This window comes from Rhododendron vialii, chromosome 13a, assembly GCF_030253575.1.
Source record: "Rhododendron vialii isolate Sample 1 chromosome 13a, ASM3025357v1".
NCBI lineage: Eukaryota > Viridiplantae > Streptophyta > Magnoliopsida > Ericales > Ericaceae > Rhododendron > Rhododendron vialii.
The window spans coordinates 10,135,577-10,157,469 of record NC_080569.1 but is presented as its reverse complement, the minus strand read 5'-3'; the positions used below and the strand labels follow the sequence as shown (position 1 = coordinate 10,157,469).

General features: G+C 40.1%; 3 protein-coding genes across 3 annotated transcripts; 1 reads left to right on the top strand and 2 right to left on the bottom strand.

Moving 5' to 3' along the window:
• Positions 1–1,278: 1,278 nt before the first annotated feature.
• LOC131313863 (uncharacterized) lies at positions 1,279–3,186 on the top strand. The gene has a single exon (XM_058342361.1). The coding sequence runs from the start codon at positions 1,279–1,281 to the stop codon at positions 3,184–3,186; it is 1,908 nt and encodes a 635-aa protein (XP_058198344.1).
• Positions 3,187–12,038: 8,852 nt separating this feature from the next.
• On the bottom strand, positions 12,039–16,270 carry LOC131314830 (protein NRT1/ PTR FAMILY 2.6-like). The gene is made up of 5 exons (XM_058343699.1): positions 16,135–16,270; positions 14,499–14,716; positions 13,515–14,062; positions 12,804–13,359; positions 12,039–12,518 (listed from the first exon to the last, which is right to left on the bottom strand). Exons 1-5 carry the CDS (start codon positions 16,241–16,243, stop codon positions 12,255–12,257), a joined length of 1,695 nt encoding a protein of 564 aa, XP_058199682.1. The 5' UTR covers positions 16,244–16,270; the 3' UTR covers positions 12,039–12,254.
• Positions 16,271–17,075: 805 nt separating this feature from the next.
• LOC131313862 (protein NRT1/ PTR FAMILY 2.3-like) lies at positions 17,076–21,338 on the bottom strand. The gene is made up of 3 exons (XM_058342360.1): positions 21,154–21,338; positions 20,273–20,490; positions 17,076–17,240 (listed from the first exon to the last, which is right to left on the bottom strand). The coding sequence occupies exons 1-3, from the start codon at positions 21,260–21,262 to the stop codon at positions 17,076–17,078; spliced, it is 492 nt and encodes a 163-aa protein (XP_058198343.1). The 5' UTR covers positions 21,263–21,338.
• Between the last annotated feature and the right edge of the window lie 555 nt (positions 21,339–21,893).

Genomic DNA, 21,893 nt, shown 5'->3' with positions numbered 1-21,893 from the left:
GAAGATCCCGAGATACGAGGCATACTAACCTACATCCTCGGAGTACAAGTGGGACCGCGAGAAGATCCTGAAGAACCCCCTGAAGAGGAAGAAGATCCTGAAGAACCCCCTGAGGAAGAAGAAGATCCTGAAGAACCCCCTGAGGAAGAAGAAGATCCTGAAGAACCCCCTGAAGAAGAGGAAGATCCTGAAGAACCCCCCGAGGAGGAAGAAGATCCAGAAGGACAAAATCAGGAAGAAGAGATGGACGATGATGAGCCGGAATTAGAAGAAGATGCGAGAAACAGCACTGACAGTGAAGACGGATTCTTGGCAGAGCCGGAGATGGATGATTATGGCTGGCTTCTACCCATAGATGCACCAAGAGATATGGATGCCGAGCTGCAGTGGTGGCTGACTAGCCAACGGCTCGAAATGCAGGAACCTTTACCTCCTCCAGCTCCCGTACCAATGGAAGAATCAGATAGTGAGTGTGAAGTCATAGATGCTGACCCCCCACCTCGTCCTAAGATGACTCGACCCGCAGGAATTCCATGGGTAGGACACCATTCTGACTACGATCCAAACACTTGGGTCTATATACAGCTGGAACCGCTATACCCTTGCCCATTCAAGATCCGATCCCAGTCCGCCTACCTAGGGCCAGTAAAGATCCTAGCCCCATGCTATAATGGATACTATCTCATCGCCGTACCCCCAGGATTTCGGGAACACTACACCGACCGCATTCATTATTCACGAGTCGCAAGGTCCCGTCCCGAGCAGGAACATCGCATCATTACAGAGAATGCCGACTTCACCGATCACGTTACCTATGTAGAGGTACCCATCCGCCTAGAACCTTATAACTACCCCAACCAGCAGGAACCACTATGGCGAGTAACATGGCGTTGCTACGGGCTCACAGAGGACACAGTCGAGAAACAGAGTGTTCTGGCGGAAAACTTTCCTATGCTTTTCGATTGATCGCTTTCTTTAATTTTTTCTAGTTAGTTCACGCACAGTTCATTTTTTTTTTAGGGAAAACAATTGTGGTAGTAAGAATTTTTCTAGACATTTTTTTTAGGAAAACAATTGTGGTGGTAGGATTTATCTCGACTTTTGGTAGCTACATGTCTAAATATTGTGTTTTGACATGATTGATGTGTTTGATTCGTTTTGTTAATAAAATAAAAGTTTCTTATGATGTTCTGTTTCCGTGTATTTAACAAATACCCAAATATATATGTTCTCATAATAAACCCTCCCCTTACTAAATTACAACATAACGATATCTAGATGGAGGAAACGAGAGACAACCAGAATAATGAGCAAAACAACGGACAAAATGGAGCTCCTCAACTCAACAATCAAATTGGGGCTACCGAACTAGTCCAACTCATGCAAGCGTTCATTACCGCTGCGACTGCGAATAACCAAAATCAGCGCGGAGCCCCGCTCACACCTCGAGGACCAATGACCAGAAGTCAGGCACTAAATGAATTCTGCAAGCGCCGCCCGCCCTACTTTCAAGGAGAACCTAACCCTACAGCTGCGGAAGCTTGGCTAGCGGAAATCAAGAAAATTCTTGAAACCCTAGACATTCAAGAGGCCAGCAATCGAATTGCCCTAGCAACCTATCAAATGCAGAGTGAAGCTCAGCATTGGTGGGACCTAATGAAAAACACCCATGATGTGGCAGCAATGACTTGGGATAGGTTCGAGGAAATTTTCCTTGACAAGTACTTTCCAACACCTGTCAAACAAGCATTAGCCTTGGAATTCATGAACCTTGAGCAGGGCACAATGACCGTGGCCCAGTACGCAGCACGATTTGAGGAACTGTCTCGCTATGGCACGAAAATCATACCTACTGATGACGACAAGGCGAGAAAATTTGAGTGGGGACTCAATGAGACACGCCGAGCAGTAGTGGCACAGACACTTCCCACCTATTCACAAGTGGTGCAATACGCATTTAAGATGGAAAGAGAGAACTTGGATTTCAAGGCAAGGCGTGAGCAAAAGAAGGCAATACCAGCAGTTGGAGGACCTATCCGCACCAACCCCCCTAACCGGATTACTCTAACCACTCAACCGTACCACCAAAACTACTCTCGCCCACAACAGATGCAACCCAACCCAGCTTGGAGAAACCCCAATCCAAACTTCAATCGGAACCTTAACCCTAATCCGAACCAGATCCAAGTACCAAACCGAGGCCCAAACCTTAATCTTGGACCAAACCGCAACCCCCTCCCCCATAATCAAAGCATAGACCACAGCTGTTTTTATTGCCAAGAAGAAGGACATATCAGGAGGAATTGTCCTAAGTTGAACGGCACTGGAAACTCTGGAGGACAACCGCAGAATCAGGTCAGGACTGCAGGATTTAGAAATCAGAATCCAGCTAGACCGGTATGGAATGGTAACCAAGCTGGAGGACAGAACCAGCCTCGTGGTGGATGGAACCAACCGCCAACTCAGAACAGGGGATTGAACGGGCCAATCCAGCCCAATGCGGGAAGAGTGTTTGCGCTGCAAGGGACGGAAGAGGAGATGGACCCTGCAGTAATCCAAGGTACCCTCACTCTTTTTACTACATGCGTTCAAGCATTATTTGATTCTGGAGCTTCGCACTCATTTATATCTACCACATGTGTATCTACACTTGGTTTAGAAACTGAATCTCTAAAGACAGCTATGCATGTGACCTCACCACTAGGGGGTAAGATTCCGGTAGTACTAATTTGTAAAGGGTGCGAACTAGAGATATCGAACTTACGGTTAACATGCGACTTACGAGTAATCGAAATGACGGACTTTGACGTCATACTCGGAATGGACTGGTTGACTGCACACCGAGCTGTCATAGACTGCCATCGAAAGATGGTGACAGCCTATTTGCCAGATGGAACGTGCTTCAAGTTTAAGGGGGATAGACAAGACCCATCTGCACCCCACGCGCACAAAACGAAGTGGCATAGGAAGCTTGCTGGATGGTTAGCAAGTCTCACGTTGGAGGAAACGAACCGAATGGAGTTGGGTCTCCCTCACGTTGTCTGCGAGTACGAAGACGTATTTCCAGAAGAATTACCTGGATTACCGCCGCCAAGAGAATTGGATTTCACCATCGAACTACAACCCGGCACAGCCCCAATCTCGATGGCCCGTATCGAATGGCTCCAGCAGAACTACGAGAGTTGAAAACACAGTTGCAGGAACTCTTAGAGAAGGGTTTTATCCGACCTAGTACCTCACCATGGGGAGCCCCAGCGCTATTCGTCAAAAAGAAAGAAGGAACGCTCCGACTCTGTATCGACTATCGTCAACTCAATAAAGTCACCATCAAGAACCGATATCCTCTACCGAGAATAGACGACTTGTTCGATCAACTGAGAGGATCGACTTGTTTCTCAAAGATTGATCTAAGATCTGGGTATCACCAATTGAGAATTCGGGATTGCGATATACTCAAGACGGCGTTCCGCACACGTTATGGACATTACGAGTTCATAGTCATGCCGTTCGGTCTAACCAATGCTCCTGCTGTTTTCATGTGCCTGATGAACCAAATTTTCACGCCGTACTTGGACAAATTTGTGGTAGTGTTCATCGATGACATCCTGATATACTCTCCAACGGAGAAAGAACACGAAGACCACTTGAGAACTGTCCTCCAAGTACTACGAGACAACCATTTGTATGCGAAGGCCAGCAAGTGCGAATTCTGGATGAAAGAAGTCAAATTCCTAGGACACGTAGTGTCAGAGAAAGGAATCTCAGTCGACGACAGCAAAGTAGAAGCAGTCATGGACTGGAAAAGACCTTCTACGGTATTCGAGATTAGAAGTTTCTTGGGATTAGCCGGTTACTACAGAAGATTCATTCAGAATTTCTCCATCTTGGGAAAACCATTGACGCGATTGACCCAAAAAGGGGTTAAGTTTGAATGGAACGAAGCATGTGAGAGATCATTCCAAGAACTTAAGAAGAGGCTGACTAGCACTCCTATATTGATCATACCTGAACGAGATGCAGGGTATACCGTGTACTGCGACGCATCTAGAGATGGATTGGGAGCTGTACTCATGCAAAATGGAAAGGTAGTTGCTTACGGATCCCGACAGTTGAGGCCACATGAAAAGAACTATCCAACTCACGATTTGGAATTGGCCGCAGTAGTATTCGCCCTAAAGTCTTGGCGACATTATCTATACGGAGAGCAGTTCGAGGTGTTCACGGACCACAAAAGTTTGAAATACTTATTTACCCAGAAAGAGCTGAACATGAGACAAAGGAGATGGGTGGAATACTTGGAGGATTTCAACTTCACAATGTCCTATCATCCTGGAAAGGCAAATGTAGTTGCTGATGCGCTGAGTCGCAAGAACCGAGGACAAGTGGCTAGCTTAGCCATAAGAGAGTGGGAAATGATGGAGGACCTTAACAGCTTCAAACTACAACCAACCCCAGAGGGCACTGACGCGTGTCTCTTCGTTGTAGTCGCAACCCCAGCCTTACATCGAGAAATCCTGTTAGCCCAAACCTTTGAACAAGAGTGTGATTTCATCAGACACCAATTCTCAATTGGGAAAGCAGCAGTTGGGTGGGAAATTCACACTGATAAGAGCCTCCGCTTCCAGGGAAGAATCTTTGTACCGGACATCGGTACCCTCCGAGAAGCAGTACTTAAGGAATTCCACCATTCCAATTTCGCCGTCCACCCAGGGAGCACCAAGATGTACCAAGACCTCCGCCGACAGTACTGGTGGGCTGGAATCAAGAGAGACGTGGCAAAATACGTCTCATCCTGCCTCACCTGCCAACAAGTAAAGGCGGAACATCAGAAACCCGGTGGGACCCTACAACCATTACCTATACCTGGATGGAAGTGGGAACATATTGCCATGGATTTTGTGACAGGATTACCAAGGTCTCCACAATCGAACACCGCCATTTGGGTGATAGTTGACCGTTTAACCAAATCCGCCCACTTTTTACCTATGAAGATGACGGATTCGATGGACTCCCTCAGCACACTCTACATCCGAGAAATCGTGCGATTACACGGTGTACCAGTATCCATCGTGAGTGATCGAGATTCACGATTCACCTCGACCTTTTGGAGTAGCTTGCAGAAAGCTTTGGGAACCGACCTTCGTCTCAGCACTACATTTCACCCACAGACGGATGGACAATCCGAAAGAACAATCCAAATCCTAGAAGATATGCTCCGCGCCTGCGTTTTGGACTTCAAAGGAAGTTGGGAACGACACTTACCCCTAGTTGAGTTTGCCTACAATAACAGCTATCAATCCAGCATAGACATGGCACCATACGAAGCTCTGTATGGGCGACCTTGTCGATCGCCAGTTTGTTGGGCTGAATTGGGAAAAGCAAGCTTACTAGGACCAGAGTTAGTCCGAGAAACAACAGAAAAGATCCAAATCATTCGCCAACGACTCCTAACCGCGCAGAGTCGACAAAAGAGCTACGCTGACAAAAGGACCCGACCATTGACCTTTGAAGTTGGAGAACATGTGTTCTTGAAGATCAGACCACGAAAAGGAGTTATTCGATTTGGAAAGAAAGGAAAACTGTCACCACGATACATTGGCCCTTTTGAAATCCTCGAGAAAATTGGAGAAGTGGCGTACCGCCTAGCACTACCACCACAACTGGACCGAGTTCACAATGTGTTCCATGTGTCAATGCTCCGAAAGTACATGGCACATCCTTCCCACATCGTCAATTGGGAAAACATCGAACTCAACGAGGACGCCACTCTAGAGGAACAACCAGTGGAAATCCAAGACTATAGTGAGAAGTGCATTCGAGGAAAAACCATTCAACTTGTCCGAATCCTTTGGCGACATCGAGGAATTGAGGAATCAACCTGGGAGCGAACGGATACTATGCGCGCCAACTACCCGAATCTGTTTCCTCCTAAAGGTACTTTTTAATTTCGAGGACGAAATTTTATTAAGGGGGATAGGTTGTAACAACCCGATATTTTTATTAATAGTAATATCATATAATTAGTATTATTGATAATAAAGATTAATTATTCTTTAATAGGATATATTTATATCAAACATAATTATCCTATTCTAATTATCCTACCTTTTTTTTTTTTATTTGCATGCATGCATATTACGAAAATTCCTTCCACCTCTCCCTCTCCTACTCAGACTCTACTCCCTCTCCCTGATCACATCCCCACTCCTTTTTCGTCCATCTCAAGCCTAGTAATAGAATCCTTTTTAAACTCAATTTTCTTCAACTTTTATAAAAATTCCCTTATATATATCCTATAACCCCGACCCTAGGGCACACCACGCCACTCCCCATATTTCACCAGTCCACAGAGAGAGAGAAATTTGAGAAATATCGAACTCCAATCAATGGAGTTCTAGAGAGAGAAAAAGAGAGAGAGAAAAGTGAGTTTCCTTTCCGAAGCCAATCAAAACCCAAATTGACCATTCCAATCTGTTTCTACCACTCCTAGCATCGCTAAACGTCAATCAATTCGAGCCCAAGGTCCCCCGATCGCCAAAACCGAAGTTGTCTTCTCCAAAGTTTCAAAATTCGTTTTAAAATCAATTCGGCCCGAACCAAGGTAGTATAATCCCTTCCAAACACTCCTCTAAGTATATTTATTGTTTTTATGCGTAACCCAATAGCCCGAACGAGCCCATGCATCAAAACCGTGACGAAAAACCAAGAAAACCGAATCTGGACGCGACCTTGCGGCCGCAACCTTCGGGCCGCAAGAACCAGGCTTGAGGTTGCGGTTCGCTGCCCAGCCGCAAGGTTGACTCGGTCAAACCTTGCGACAGTTTCTATTTCGTTTCGAATTGACTTTTCGACCCTCCGAACATCGTTTTCGACCCCCGAACTATTTTTCCTAGACTTTTCATACTTCAAAGATCATAACTTGTTAAGATCATATTTTATTTATTTAATTATCTATTTATTAAATTATTTGTTCGTTATCTATTAAAGTTTACACACGAAAAATATTTGCGACCTTCCAAACAACGTTTTAACACCCAAACTAATTTTTCCTAGACTTCTTGCATCTCAAAGATAATATCTTGTTAAGATAATTTTTTTTATTTAATTTACTATTTATTGTTATCTCTATAGCGTTTTCAATCAAAAATTCTTTACGGCCTTATAACCTTATTATAAATGCCCGAATAATTTTTATTTAGACTCTCTATATTCTGAGGATGAAATCTTGTTAACAGTAGAATATTTTAAATTTGCAAATTATTTATTATCTATTTAATTCACTTTCGGCCACTTTATTTAAACGTCTTTATTTAAATTAATCCCGTGACCTTCCAAACCCAACTTCTAACACTCCACTGGTTGCATAGGACCTTTAGGACTTTTATTAAAGTCATGATAAATGTTTCAATATTTTTGTCCAATTAATGTATTTAATTAGTTTTTAATTAATCTATTATCTTAGAATTAATTAATAAAAGCCTGGAAAATTTTCCTTTTAAATTCCTTTTAAAACTCTTACTTTATTGTTGACATTGGGACTATACAAGATTAAGGGCAACGGCCCGTTCATAATAAGTTGCGTGATTACGTTGTTTATTAATTGTTTTAATTATTATTGATTCGTTGTATATTGCATCGATTTGAGTGATAGATTGGACCCTAGAGACATGGGGTGGTATGCGAATAGAGTTCACATAGACGATACTAGATAATGGATGAATTGAAAAGTTTTATTTCTAGATTGCCTGCAGGCGTGATGTTGAGATTTGTGATGAGATTGAAACTGGCGGGTGTCCAGTGATAAATTGATAGACTGGCGGGTGTTCAGTGATGAATTGATATACTGGCGGGAGTCCAGTGGTGATTGTGATGTGGTTTGTGAAGTGGTACATAAGATAAGCGAACCCTAGTCGTGATTCAGGCATGATAAGCTTTCCCCTTGTTGTAGTTATTGGGATGCATACTCGGTACATAACTTAGATGCATCTGCGACAGCAAAGGGAAGTGATCTCATGGGACCGAGCATGGCTAGTGGTTGGGGAGGAAAGATCCCGCGGAGGAGATCTTAGATTACACGACAAGTTAATGGATAGTAATAAACTGATTATATGGAACAAACTCTGTGTTATTTTTTTTCGCGCTATTATTATCCTGTTGCATGCTAACTGTAAAGTAAGAAGGGTAGTTGGGTTGGATTATACTTCGGGGTGAACTCGTTCACTCAGGTACGGATTGCCTGGCTTCCGTGCCAGATTTTGCAGATAATCAAGAAGAAACACCAAACCCCGAAGGTGAACAGTTTTATGCTGAAGAGAACCCAGAGGTGGGAGCTGAGCCAGAATATGCTTGTGATCCGTATCAAACTTAGAGGATGGCTCTGTGAATTTGTTCAGTTTATTACCATAAAGACTATTTTCAGTATTTCTACGATAATTTGTAATAGACGAAACTTTAGGGTGAATTATCCGGTTTGGATTTCGAATTTTAATTTAATAAATTTTTAGAAATTAATATTTAAACCTCCGATTTTATTTTCAAAAATCGGGGCGTTACATATGACTCCAATATTCCCCCACGAATCTCAGCAATTATTAATTGGTTAACAAAAGAATTTGTTCTCAAATGGTCATTTTTTTTAAAACAAAAACAGATTTGACATTGAAAAAAGGGAATTGATTTTCACTTCCATTTTTACAATCCACACTCCATTTTTTATCTTTATTCACTTGAATTTACTATCTTGCCCTTTAGTCAATACACTTTTCCACGCATTTAAGGACAATATTGTAAATTCATGTGGATAAAAACAAAAAAAAAAAAGAAGTGTGGATGATTAAAAAGGGAGTGTGAAAATTGAAAATCATTTTCCTTGAAGAAAAAAAAACAGATTTGACATTGCTATATGGACATCGAAGAACTCCAAATCTACATAGGATGTTTTTTTTTATCGGCAAAGAAATTTTATACATCACAAGAATAAAAATATAGAACTAGTACAATAGAAAAAGAAATGCGTTAGAGAGAGCATCGAACAGTGAACAAGGACTCTTCTAATGCTGTTACTCTCAATTTTTAAATAACACAAAAAAAAAAACTATAGTTAACAAGATGCCAACTATACAGAAATCTACGTAGGATTACTAGGATCGATGTTACCGTTGCTTCTGGAGGCAACGTAATTGGAGGGGCTTTGGCCATAAATCTACGTACGATTTTACCTTAATTCTTTAGGCAATGTTAATTGGAGGGGCTTAATTTGATATGCTTTTGGACCATTTGAGTATAATGTTTAATCGACTAAGGGAATTTCAGTATTATATTTTTAAGATAATAAGATATAAAATGTAAGACTGCACTAACTTGTTGGAAAGTGGAAGCGACACAAATTCGTGCACTGTACAATCTCAATTTTAAAGATTCCTAACACAAACACACTTGCAAAAATTACACCTCTATCACTAGGGCTGCAAACGATCCGAGCCGCTCGCGAGCGGCTCGGAGCTCGGCTCGATAACGGCTCGGCTCGGCTCGGTTCAAGACAAAAACGAGCCGAGCTCGAGCTCGAGTCCTGGGCTCGTTTCATAAACGAGCCGAGCTCGAGCTAGTCGAAACTCGGCTCGAATTGGCTCGCGAGCTCGATTATATAATATATTTATATATTTTTTTTTTTACATATTTATATTTATTTATATATATATTTATATATATTTGTTTCATAAACGAGCCGAACGAGCCGAGCTCGAGCTCCGTAAATACCTATCGAGCCGAGCTCGAGCTCGAGTTCTGCAGCTCGTCACGAGCTCGAGCCGAGCTCGAGCCAACTAAATTTTTACCGAGCCGAGCTCGAACACTCTAAAACTCGGCTCGGCTCGGCTCGATTGCAGCCCTATCTATCACTTACAACTGTATTTCTCACATCCACTGGTGGGGGAGTCCCCCGCAGGGGGCTCCTTGATTATCTCTTCCTCTCTGATCTCTTCTACTCTTTTTATCTTTCACTTTCCACACATTTACACTACGACTTGTACACATATATATAGGATACAAGCTCTAAATCAAACAAAAGACAAATCTCATGAAATCACCCGTGCGCCTACCAAATTGGACTTTCAAGACCAAATCTTATCCAATCAATCTTTGACAAAATCTCTTAGTCTGATCCAAATCCAAATCCTTGACAAAGCCTTGAACATATTTCTCACGTGTAAATTAAGCTTACCATATTTCAACATAACTGGCCATTTGAGTATAATGTTTAATCGACTAAGGGAATTTCAGTATTATATTTTTAAGATAATAAGATATAAAATGTAAGACTGCAGTAACTGATTCAATTTTGAAGTAAGCTCCAGATATGATCCAAAAATTAATCCAAAATTAGACCGATTCAATTTTGATTCAAAATTAACTTGAGAGGAGCAGGTTCGTTCATCAAAATGTCTATTGGATGATACATTAGGTCATAAGACTGCACTAGTAGGAATATTGCCCTGAATGTTTATTCGTGCCTATTTTGCTCTCTGCTTATGGAAACCCCAACCATTTATTTCTTCACTGCCAATTTTCTTGGTTTGTTTGGTCTCAAATTTTGAATTGGTGGCACACCATATGGGTATGCCCTTCTTCGGTCGCAAGTCTCATGGTCTGGTGGTTCGACAATAGCTATTGTGTTGGAAATTGACTAGAATTCCTAAATTGACTAGGATTCCTTTTCCTATTCGGTTTAGGTTTATTTAGTGTTTTCCTATAAATAGGGACCTTGGGGGTTCCTAGGGTTATGGTCTTTTGTTCAAGGGCTTAGATATTAGGGTTTTGTTTATGCTCTTAGGGTTCCACCAAGGGTTTGTGTCTCCCTTTTGGGTTCCACCAGAGATTTGTCCCTAGATATCTGTTTGGTGCTTCAATTAGAGTTACGGGTATAGCCAGCTCTTTGTTTCTCTCCTCGTTTATAGTGAATCCTCTTGCTCTTTTCCCCGTGGAGTACGTTCTTGCTTTGTGCTTGAACGGAACCACGTATATCCTTGTGTTCTTGTTTATCGCTTGTTGATTTGTTATATTCTCAATTTCGTGTTCGGCACAACATATTGCAACTTGGAAAAACATATGGGGGAAGTGTGTTTTTATGCTACAATCTGGTCCATTTGAGTGATGCGGAATGGGTGTATTTTTAAGAATGCGGTTGTAAACACAGAGGAGGTGGTGGATAGAATTAAATTTAGAGTGGTTATGTGGATCAAAGTTAAATTCAATATTAGATTGTACTCTGTGGAGGATTTTAAAATGTTTCTGGATGGTATCCGTTTGCTAAAATTGTAATCTTTTTTGGCATTTATCATTCAACTTCGTGCTGGATGATTTACGTTCCCCCCTCCCCCGGTTGAGTAGAGCATCTGTGCTCCTCCCTCTCGATGTATCCTTTTGAGCTTTATAAAATTTTCTTTTGCTGAGAAAAAAAAAAAGACTGCACTAGTTTTGAGGATCACATTTATATACAGACTATCGTCGTCATTCTAAAAATGTTAGATTATTACTATTATATCAAAAAACGAGTTTTACAGCACTTGAACTGAGTAATAATGAGAATAAGAAAAAACCAATCGTGCGAGTAAAGAGTGAGTACGGTTGAGGAATAAAAATGTCAAGAAAAGAGGAAAATTGATTCAATATCGATGAATCTAGAAAAGAGGGTTGAGGGTTGGAACGAATGTATAACAAATATTCTTGGGATTCCTTGGGAATTTTTGATTGGTGTTGAGCTAACTATAGTGCAAAGTCACTCCAATACTTGATTCAAATGGTTCTCACTGACTTACACAAAGTTTTTTTTTTTAATTTTTATATACCTTCTATTTTGTTTAAATTCGTCAAAGATTTTCTTGAATTCACTGAGACATTAATGGAAATGAACCATAACTATGTAACCCAATTCAAAGTTGTATTACCAACAAAAAGCATTGTCAGATTATATATCCTCTTCCAAACTCTTATTTGCAAGGGAATTCACATCAAAACTTTGTAGATTATGCTTGGGAAAAAAATTTGATATCACCATTGGAATATTCACATATGATCACACGCTGACAATAATAAGTGTATGAATATGTATTAAAAAGTATAAAAAAGTACCCAAGAATACATGTTTTATTTGCCTTCTTGTGTATTTATTGTCAATCCAGTAGTGGACTGACGATAGAAAGACCGTAAATTGAATATTGACAGATAAATGTTACAAACCAGCAAATACATTTAAGGAATCAAGCTTTATTCCCCTCCGCTGCCTTGGCAAGACCTTGATACTTGTAAAACCAAGCACATACTAAGTAATACACAAAGTTAATCCCCCCAAGCCCAAACATCACCCAATACACTTTATCCATCCTCCCCTCATTTATATTGTCCGGCAACCAATTCGTCTCTCTCTGGACTATCCCCACCACAGCCGTGCTCAGGTAATAAGCTAGAGCTAGCATCATAGCCACCATTGCTGTCGCCGTACTTTTCAGTGCAACCGGAAATTCCTGGTGTTCGATCAGAATTTGATTATTAGAAAATTATCGTTCTTTAATGGCTTAGTTGAGTTTTTAGATGAGTTGGCTGGTAAGAGAATTTCATGGTACCAGATGATCAGAAAGTAGAGTTTGTATTCAACCCTCACTAGCTAACTAGTAAAATATTTGCACTCATTTAATTATGTAGCCCGGCCTCTTATGAATGTTAATCATTAGTAGAGTATAAAAGTTAAAATGCCCAATAAAATTAGAAGCCTAACATTTTAAATAAATCTATGGCTAACAATTTAATACCTGATAAAACAACGAAACATTTCCTGGAAAATGAAATGCCTCCCCTATTCCGGCTAGGGCTAGTTGTGGTACTAGCCATAAGGCCGATAGAGGAACAGTTGAATTTGCACCAACGTTGTGAGCCCTTTTTAACCGATTTGATTCCACCACAGCTGAAACCGCCATGCTCAGGGCACATAACACGTGGCCGATTCCTATCCGTTGGAGTGGTGGGGGAAACCAGCCGATGACCTTTTGCCACGCGGGGTACAAGAACTGGTCTAGGAAGATTATGGTGAGGGTAGTGGAGATGGGTAAGAATACTAACATTGAACCTGGTGGAATTTTGAAGTGGGGGCCAAGGTGGCGGTCCATGGTGATGGCTTGGAGGGTGGCTAAGCTGGTTTGGACCGCGAGAGGGATGCTCAACAAAATGCCGGTTGACCAAAGTGGGGATAGTTTGATTAGGGTTTTCAGATCTTCTACTTGTTGTAGTGTGCATAGCCTCCATACTTTTGCAATTGAGCCGTCAAGTTTGATATCTCCTTCTGTTTTTAGTGCTGCCTGGTTCAGAAACCTGCTTGTGTTTTGAGAATCCAATTTTGGGATTTCAAATCAGAGAGAATTTGAGTGGCTGAAGAACATATATAGTAATCAATTCGATATATATTCCTATTTGTTAGCACAAAATTGGGAAATAATTAATGAGCAATTGAAAGAAATACTACTTACTTGAAAGTACCACTAGGTACTGTTGCAGCAACCACATTTACCTGTCCATCATCTGCTCCATAGTAATAATCTTCACTTTTGTTGGAAACCACCACATTCCTCTTCCGAAAAGCCGCAACAACCACCCGAGCCAAGCCTGTAAACGGGCTCCCCTTCGGCTTAACACGACGGTAAAACCGGCTCCCCGCCACAAAAACAACCAACCCAGCTACGTTAGCTGCAACACAAATGCCAAACCCCCACCCCCAGCTCACGTCGTCTTCCACGTAGGTAACGGCCGTGGTGCTCAACACTATTGTGGTGTACATTGTGAACATGTACCAGTTGAAGAAGCTCCATTGGTGTTTTGGGTGGTCGAATTGATCGGCACCCATTGAGCCGAGGGTGAAGCGCGTGCCTCCGACGCCTATCGTGGCAAGGGTTATGGCTAGATACAGGATTGAGAGTTGGAGTCTTGATGGCGAGATGCAGGAGGCGGGTCCGTTTGGATCGCATGGTGGAGGCCTCAGGGAGTCGATTGTGGAACAGATGAGTAGAAGGATTATACCCTACATTTGTAGGTCAGTTGTTGCACAATGTACAAAACTTTTATGCATTATAAATTTGACACAAACAAAAATAGTTTTGGTATTAACAACACCCTTATTAGAAAAAAACCACCCTTATTAAAACTCCGTATCTTAAGCCCATATTTTAAAAGCCATTTCGTAAATTTTCTATCCATAATCCATACACCCGGATATATTTTGGACACCTCAAGAGGTGTCCAAAATTAATCTCCCTCGAAGGGAATTATCTTTTCAAGCCAATACATATCCAGGTGCAAAAAAATTACACAAACACTCCTTCACCCGGATTTCCAAATCCGGCTAAGGGAGATATCCGGCTCCTATATCCCGCAAATAAGCCGGTCGAAGTCTTAACAGAGAAATTCTTACTGCAGATGACTGGTAAAGAAAGATATATACTAGTACTGGCGATTACCAGGAGAGAGAAGACAGAAGAAATCAAGATGACCGAGAAGCTTCCCAGAAAGGAGTCGGCAACAATTGCTCCGAGGATTGGGAACATGGTAGTGCAGCCATTGACAACGTTCCAGATTTGAGCGGCATCAATGCTTTTCACGTTGAATTCCCCAATCATGAACACTATAAAGTTGAACATCCATCCTCCCGACGCCAGCGTTAATCCCGCGACGGTTGCTGCCCGAAACAAACAAACACATCATATTCTACATGGGTGCAACGAAGAAACAACAAGAGCCAATGGTTTCAATTCTGACAAGCCTCCGTTTGTTTCCATGTGAGAATTTCCGATGGAAATAACTTTTTATGCCAAATTTTTTTTACCAGAAAACACTTGTTATATTTTTTTTCGGTATTTGGGTATTTTTGGAAAAGTATCTATCACAATGAAAGTTTTGTTGAACCGTCACTACAAATTTAGTTTGGGTTCATTTATTTACGCCAAAATTATGCTCTCTCCGTTCATATAACTTGTACACTTTAAAAGCCCATGGAAGAAGTGTATAAATATTCACAGATTAATAGGCAAATTTTTATAGTCGTCCCTCTAGTTTTACGATTGTCTCAATTTCGTCCCTCTAGTTTCAATTGTCTCAATTTTGTCCCTGTAGTTTGTTTTACGTTCCAAATTGGTAAAATCGTTAACACCGTTAATGAAACTAACAGAAAAAATATGATTAAAAAATTAAGTGCTCCAAAAATTCATTATGATCATCTAGGATAAAATGATAAAAAAAAATAAGATCTTCGCACCGGTTCAATCGGATTGAAAATTGGAACACTTAATTTTTTAATCATATTTTTTCCGTTAGTTTCATTAATGGTGTTAACCATTTTACCAATTTGAAACGTAAAACAAACTACAAGAACGAAATTGAGACAACCGTAAAACTGGAGGGACGACTACGAAAATTTACCCCAGATTAATTGTCTTCCAGTAAGTGTGTGTGTGTGTGTGTGAGAGAGAGAGAGAGAGAAGTCTACAATGGATGATTTATGCATAGCACTCTGGTGAAAGAGAATGAAAGGGAGGAGGGACAGAATGAGGGATGCTCTCAATTACGCTGCAACTTGCCAAGCGGTGTAGGGTGGCTGACAGGTGGTTGAATGGAAGGAGAAATTGGGATGGACCAGAAATTTCATGCATAAGTCATTTTCCTTAATTTGCAATAAAAAAAATTACTAGAGCTTAATTTTGCCCATATTTTGTCAATCAAAATCAAACACAAAAAAATTGATAAAACAAACGGAGCCTGAGGCCTTGTTTTTCCAAAAATTTTGTTCTGCTATTTTTGTTAAAAAAAAGTAAGGCACATTAATCATCTCAACACCTGACCTCACAAGTTGACCACTTAAGACTAATAGAGTAGCCAAGCGAGTTGAATAGTATTAACTAGTTTTTAAAAAAAACCACATTTTTTGAACTTTTGAAAAAACCAATCTATATTCTTTTTACTTTTGATTATTTCATTAAGATGGTAAAATAGTCAAAAAAGTATCGAGTGTCATCCAATATAATCACCCAGAGGTGCAGAATATGCAGTATATATATGCGTACATTACATATGTAAGAGAAACAGAGAGAAGATCAGGACCTATGATGAAAGGAAACGTGATCCAGCCACCTCGCTGCTTGCCATCGGAGGCCATGGACGACAGTCGAACCTCTCCATCGCTGGAGGCTGAGCCTTCTTCCATGCCCATGGGACTCGGCGTTCTGAGTTTAACTTGGTGACTATTTTGGCCTCCGAAGGGGAATCCTATATATACGAAAAATATATATTTATATGCACTATACAGTGTGGTTGATCATCCACGATCACCCAAGTTGAAGTTATTTTTTTTGTTTCCAACCGTTCAGTAGGTGCAGTATTTATTTATTAAGCACCAACTAAATTTAAAACAATGTAAGCAAATGAGTGATTCCCAGTGTGCAGGGGGGTGGGGGAAGGGGGGAAAACAGATCATTTTGCCTGGTTGTCTGGGTGGGTCTTTTGACTCCCCTTCAATATAATAATAATTATTATTGTTTTGGTACTAAGGAATTTCAATAATTAATGACTTAGGAACAAAATTCCTTTCACATGCATCGTACATTATATTAATAATACACTCTATTACAGTATCATATTTATAGGTACCATACAATTGTAATATGGTTGTTCTTTCTGGCAAAGATGTTTTTTGGAGAGGTGTGTTAATTGGGAAGTTCAAGGGTCAGTTTCTTGGGCACATGAATGAAGTATCATTTTTTATTGGGAAGGCCATTGTATTGGCCTTTTGGGGAAAGAAAAAAAAATTGGAAAACATGACAGGTGCAGGAAATAAAAATGCATGTGGCCTGGGTATTGGTTTTGTGGGGGCTGAAGCAATAGGTGTTTACTTGGCATCTTGTCAACTATTTTATTTACAAAATCGAGGGGCTATCGAGGGATTGAGAAGTAGGTTAAGTTATGCGAGTCGAATTACTAGGAGAGTACTATAATCTTCAAAGTTCTCTCAATGCATTTGCTTCCTTAGTGTAATATTATTGACCTCATAAGCGTGTGCCTCCCACGCCTATCGTTGCGAGGGTTCTGGCTAGGTAGAGGATTGAGAGTTGGAGCGTTGACGGCGCGATACACGAGGTGGGTCCATTTGGATCGCATGGTGAAGGCCTCAGGGAGTCGATTGTGGAACAGAGGATAAGAAGGATTAGGCCCTGCATTTGCAGGTGCACTTTTGACATTGTCATTCAACGTACGTAATTCCGCGCGATCAAAATTACGCAAAAACAAGAACTTGTGCAGACTAATTTAACAATACTATGATACTTCACGTTCCTATACAGAATGTTGAAGAGGTAAACGAAGAAAAACGCGAATGAGCGCAAGTGCTAGTAATTATAAAAAATTAGTCTAGGGTTCACTATAGAGAACTTGTAACCTAGTTAGTCCATCTTTAATGTTTATAATCCCTCTAGTCTACTAATATAGTTTAGTAAGACCTTAAGTCTACTTTTTTTTAAAAAAAATTATACCAAGACAAAAATATCCTTTTATATAAACTGTTATATAGAGAGAAATCCTAGACCAAAAATAAATTTAGAGCACAGCCTCCCTCTCTCTCTCTCTCTCTCGAAAAGTACAAAAACCTCACCGGAAAATGTCCCAGCAGTTGTCCATGCCTTCGATCGGCGCCGAAAACCCGTCCTTGGCGAATACACTGCGGTAAACAGGTCCGATCGATGGCCTCCCATTCTTCGCCTCCTTGGTCGGCTCCGCCTCGATCAAATACTCTGTCTCTCATTTCTTCGCCTCCTAACTTCTTTGGCATGATGCGTCGGGCTTTTAGATCATTGGCTAGATCAAGTGGATGATTGCCTACCTTTGTTAAGTATATGTTGCATCTTCTGTTGTATTTTCTCTGACAGAAGTGTTGTATTTTCTCTGACAGAAGTGTATAGTTTGTTCACATCTAGCTGTTTTATTTATTGGACGTCCACTTTTGGGTCTACATGGGTCCACTTTTGGATTTGCTTTGCTTTGATTATTTCACGTTGGAAGCAACGATCCATGCCATTTTCAAGGGTTTTTAATGTTATGTATATGTGGTCCTTCTACTTTTATTGAAATTTGGACTATTTCATTTTGGATTGTGGATCTTGTCAACTCATTGATAATAAATATTCGGTTTTTTTTTTTTGGCGGTGGGTATACACATAATATTATGTGTGATTGTGTTTGGCATAAAACACATTTCAGATATACATAGATCACTTTATATGTCTCAGATCTATTTTCTTTTTTGATAACATACAGAGAATAGATTGGGACATACAAGATTATATGTGCACTTTTTTTAATGTATTACGAAACATAAGGCAAAACGTAAATTGTGACATATAAGTTTATATGTGTACTATTTCAATATGCAAAGAACATATTTGGCATGGTACAAAGTTCAGATATACACATATAACATTATATGTGCTTGTGTTGGCAAAAAAATACGTTACAAATATCCATAAATAATATTATATGTCTCAGATCTATCTTCGTTTTTGATAACGTACAGATGACAAATTGAGACATATATAAGATTATATGTGCACTTTTGCTGATGTAGTGCCAAACATAAGATAAGAACGCAGATTGGGACAGATAATATTATATGTTAATATGTGGCGGGTTCAAAAAGGGAAGAGCTCAAAACAAGTAAAAAAAAAAAAAGAAATTTTTTTTTTTCCACATATAACGTTATATGTTAAGAGGTGACAGGTTTAAAAAGAGAATGGCTCAAAACAATAATAAAAAGAAGAAAATAAAAATTTTTGTCACACATATAATGTTATATGCTAACGTGGTGGTGATGGAGGTGGAGTGGTGGTGGTGGGAAAAAAAAAAGAAAAGACAAATTTTTGTCAACACATATAACGTTATATGTTGGTGTGTTGGTGGTGTTGGTGTGGTGGTGGTGGTGGAGGTGGTGGTGGTTATGCGGTTGCAATAAGATCGAAAAAATGAAAAAATACATTTTTTTGTGTTAGCCAAATACGGCCCTTATTTCTTTTACATAAGATAGTTTTGTTATTGGAATTATTAGTGGACTAGTGGAGTTAGAAACATGCTATAGCGAACCTCCTAAAAATTCTCCCTAGTAATTTGTGACAACCCGAATTTTTACGTTGCCTCAAAATAAGTACATCTCCAATAATTACAAATCCTCAAGATAAATATACATAGTGGGCCTAAAAACCTCCAAAATATACATATTTCTAAACAATCTCTAAAACTGAGTCTTTCAAATACTCCAACTCGGGTCCCCACTAACTTGCTTTGCACCTGAAAAATATAAAACGCCCGGGTAGTATATGCAATACGAGAACAATAACATGGCTAGCAATAAGAATATGCTCAATAAACGAGGATAACAAATCAAGTAGGATCATTCTGAACGCTTTTCATTTGTAGCCTCATACCCGGCTCATTTCAATAACATGCCAAGCACCACTCAGGTCAAAACTCTGTATTGGACACATGGGCCCCATAAACATACTGGACTCCCCGTGGAGCAGTCCATCGTACATCTTTCATAACTCTATGACCCAGTAGGCTTAAACATGTACCAATCTGTTCCATGGATTTCAGCCAAATACTTTCTCTATCACAAAACAAGAAGTGACAATAACTGAATCAACAAAGCTTAGACATCAAATGAGTACAAATATGAAAGAATCAAAGAATACTCTTTGCAAAGAGATTTAGTTAGGAATATATTGCACACTACCTGGTACCTCAAATTATAATCGTTGCTATAGAATATGTAAATTATTGGACCAAGAAACCACAACTTTAAATAATCTCAACGCAACTCCATCTCCACTGTCAGATGAGTCCTCCTAAATGGTGAAGAACAAGCTCAAAAGTTTGTGTTAAGAAACAGAGTCCTATGATAACATGAGGCTAGGTATACTTTGTTTCTCCACCGAAGGCTTTTTTTATATGGCTAGAAAATAAATAACCTCAAGGGTGCATGCATGCCACCTAGCAACCAATCCATGCCACATCCATCTTAAACATGCGGTCCAATAGTAGCTCATTCAAAAATCTGAAATTAGAAGAAAACAAAAACCCAAATTGGTCAGATAAGTCCACCACCGAATACCTCTTTCATTTTTTTTCCTATATTGTCTAAATATTCAACTCAAGTAAAATTACCAATTAAGGAAAATACGGGATGTTACATAATTACCAGGAGAGAGAAGACGGAAGAAATCAAGATGACCGAGAAATTTCCCAGAAAGGAGCCGGCGGCAATTGCTCCTAGGACTGGAAACATAGCAGTGCAGCCATTAACAACGATGCAGATTTGGCCGGCATCGATGCCTTTCACATTGAATTCCTCGATCATGAACACTATGAAGTTAAAAATCCATCCTCCCGACACCAGCGTCAATCCCGCTATAGTTGCTGCCCAACACAAACACGTCATATAATGCGTACATGGATCAACACAGAAAGAACAAGAGCCAAGTTTAGAATTCAAGTGCCATTAAGGTATGGTTCAACGTAAAATAGCTTCTGTTGCAAAATACCTTTTATGTGAAAGGATTTTGCGGGGGGGAAAAGTTGTAGTTCTTTTTTTTGTCAGTGTTTGGCTATTTTGGGAAGAATGTCGATCACAGTGAAAATTTTCTTGAACCGTCACAATAAATTAAGTTTGGGTTCGTATATTTTACAAAAAAATTCATACTCTCATCGTCCCATATTACCTGTCATTCTTCTTATTTTGAGATGTCCCAAAATATTTGTCCACTTTAAAAGGTCAAAACAGAAATGTCGATAAACTTTCACAAATTGTCTTCCAGTCAGTGTGTTATATAGAGAGCGTGTTTTGCATAAATTGCATAGGACTCATGTGAAAGGTAGTGAATAAGAGAATTCGTGATGGAAGTTTCATGCGTAAATCATTTTCCCTCCCTCATTTGCCCCACACCCAAAAATTACGTACTAGAGTTTTTTTTCCCCATATTTTATCAGCCAAAAACAAAACAAAAAAATACGTAAAACAAACGGAACAATGAGGCCCAATTTTTCCAGAATTTTTGAGAGAGAGAGAGAGAGAATGAGGACCTATGATTACGGGAAATGTGATCCAGCCACCACGGTGCTTTCCATCAGAGGCGGCCTCCAACAGCTGAACCTCTCCATCACTAGGGAATGAGCCTTCTTCCATGCCCATGTGACTCAATACGATTATGAATTTAACTCAGTGACTGTTTTGGCCTCTGAAATCGCAATGCTATATATGCAGAAAAAAAAATATGTATATGGTTTTTCTTTATGCAAGGTTGTTGATAAAGATAGGGAGGAGTTGGCTAATATTAAAAGAATTCTGCGATGTTTTCAACTCTTGTTTGGATTGAAGATTAATTTCTCCAAAAGTTCTTTGTGCGGAGTAAAAGTGAGTCACCAAGTTGTTTCCTCCCTTGCTATGATTATGAGTTGTAAAATTGATCAGTTGCCAATCAATTAATACCTGGGGCTTCCACTAGGGGCTAATCCGAATAGAGTGATAACATGGGATCCAGTGGTCCAACAAATGAAAAAGAGGCTTACTGTTTGGCGTAGGAGATTTAACACACGTCAGGGGGCAGACTTACTCTAATGAATTCATCCCTTAGTAGTCTGCCTATTTACTTCATGTCCTTGTTCAAAATGCCGATGTCTGTTGCGAAGGTGATAGCAAAGATTCAAAGACAATTTTTTTGGGATGATACAGCGAAAAAGAGGAAAATTCATTTGGTTAAATGGGAGGTGATCTTGAAAAAGAAAGAGTATGGAGGGTTGGGGGTAAAGAATTTGATGATCCA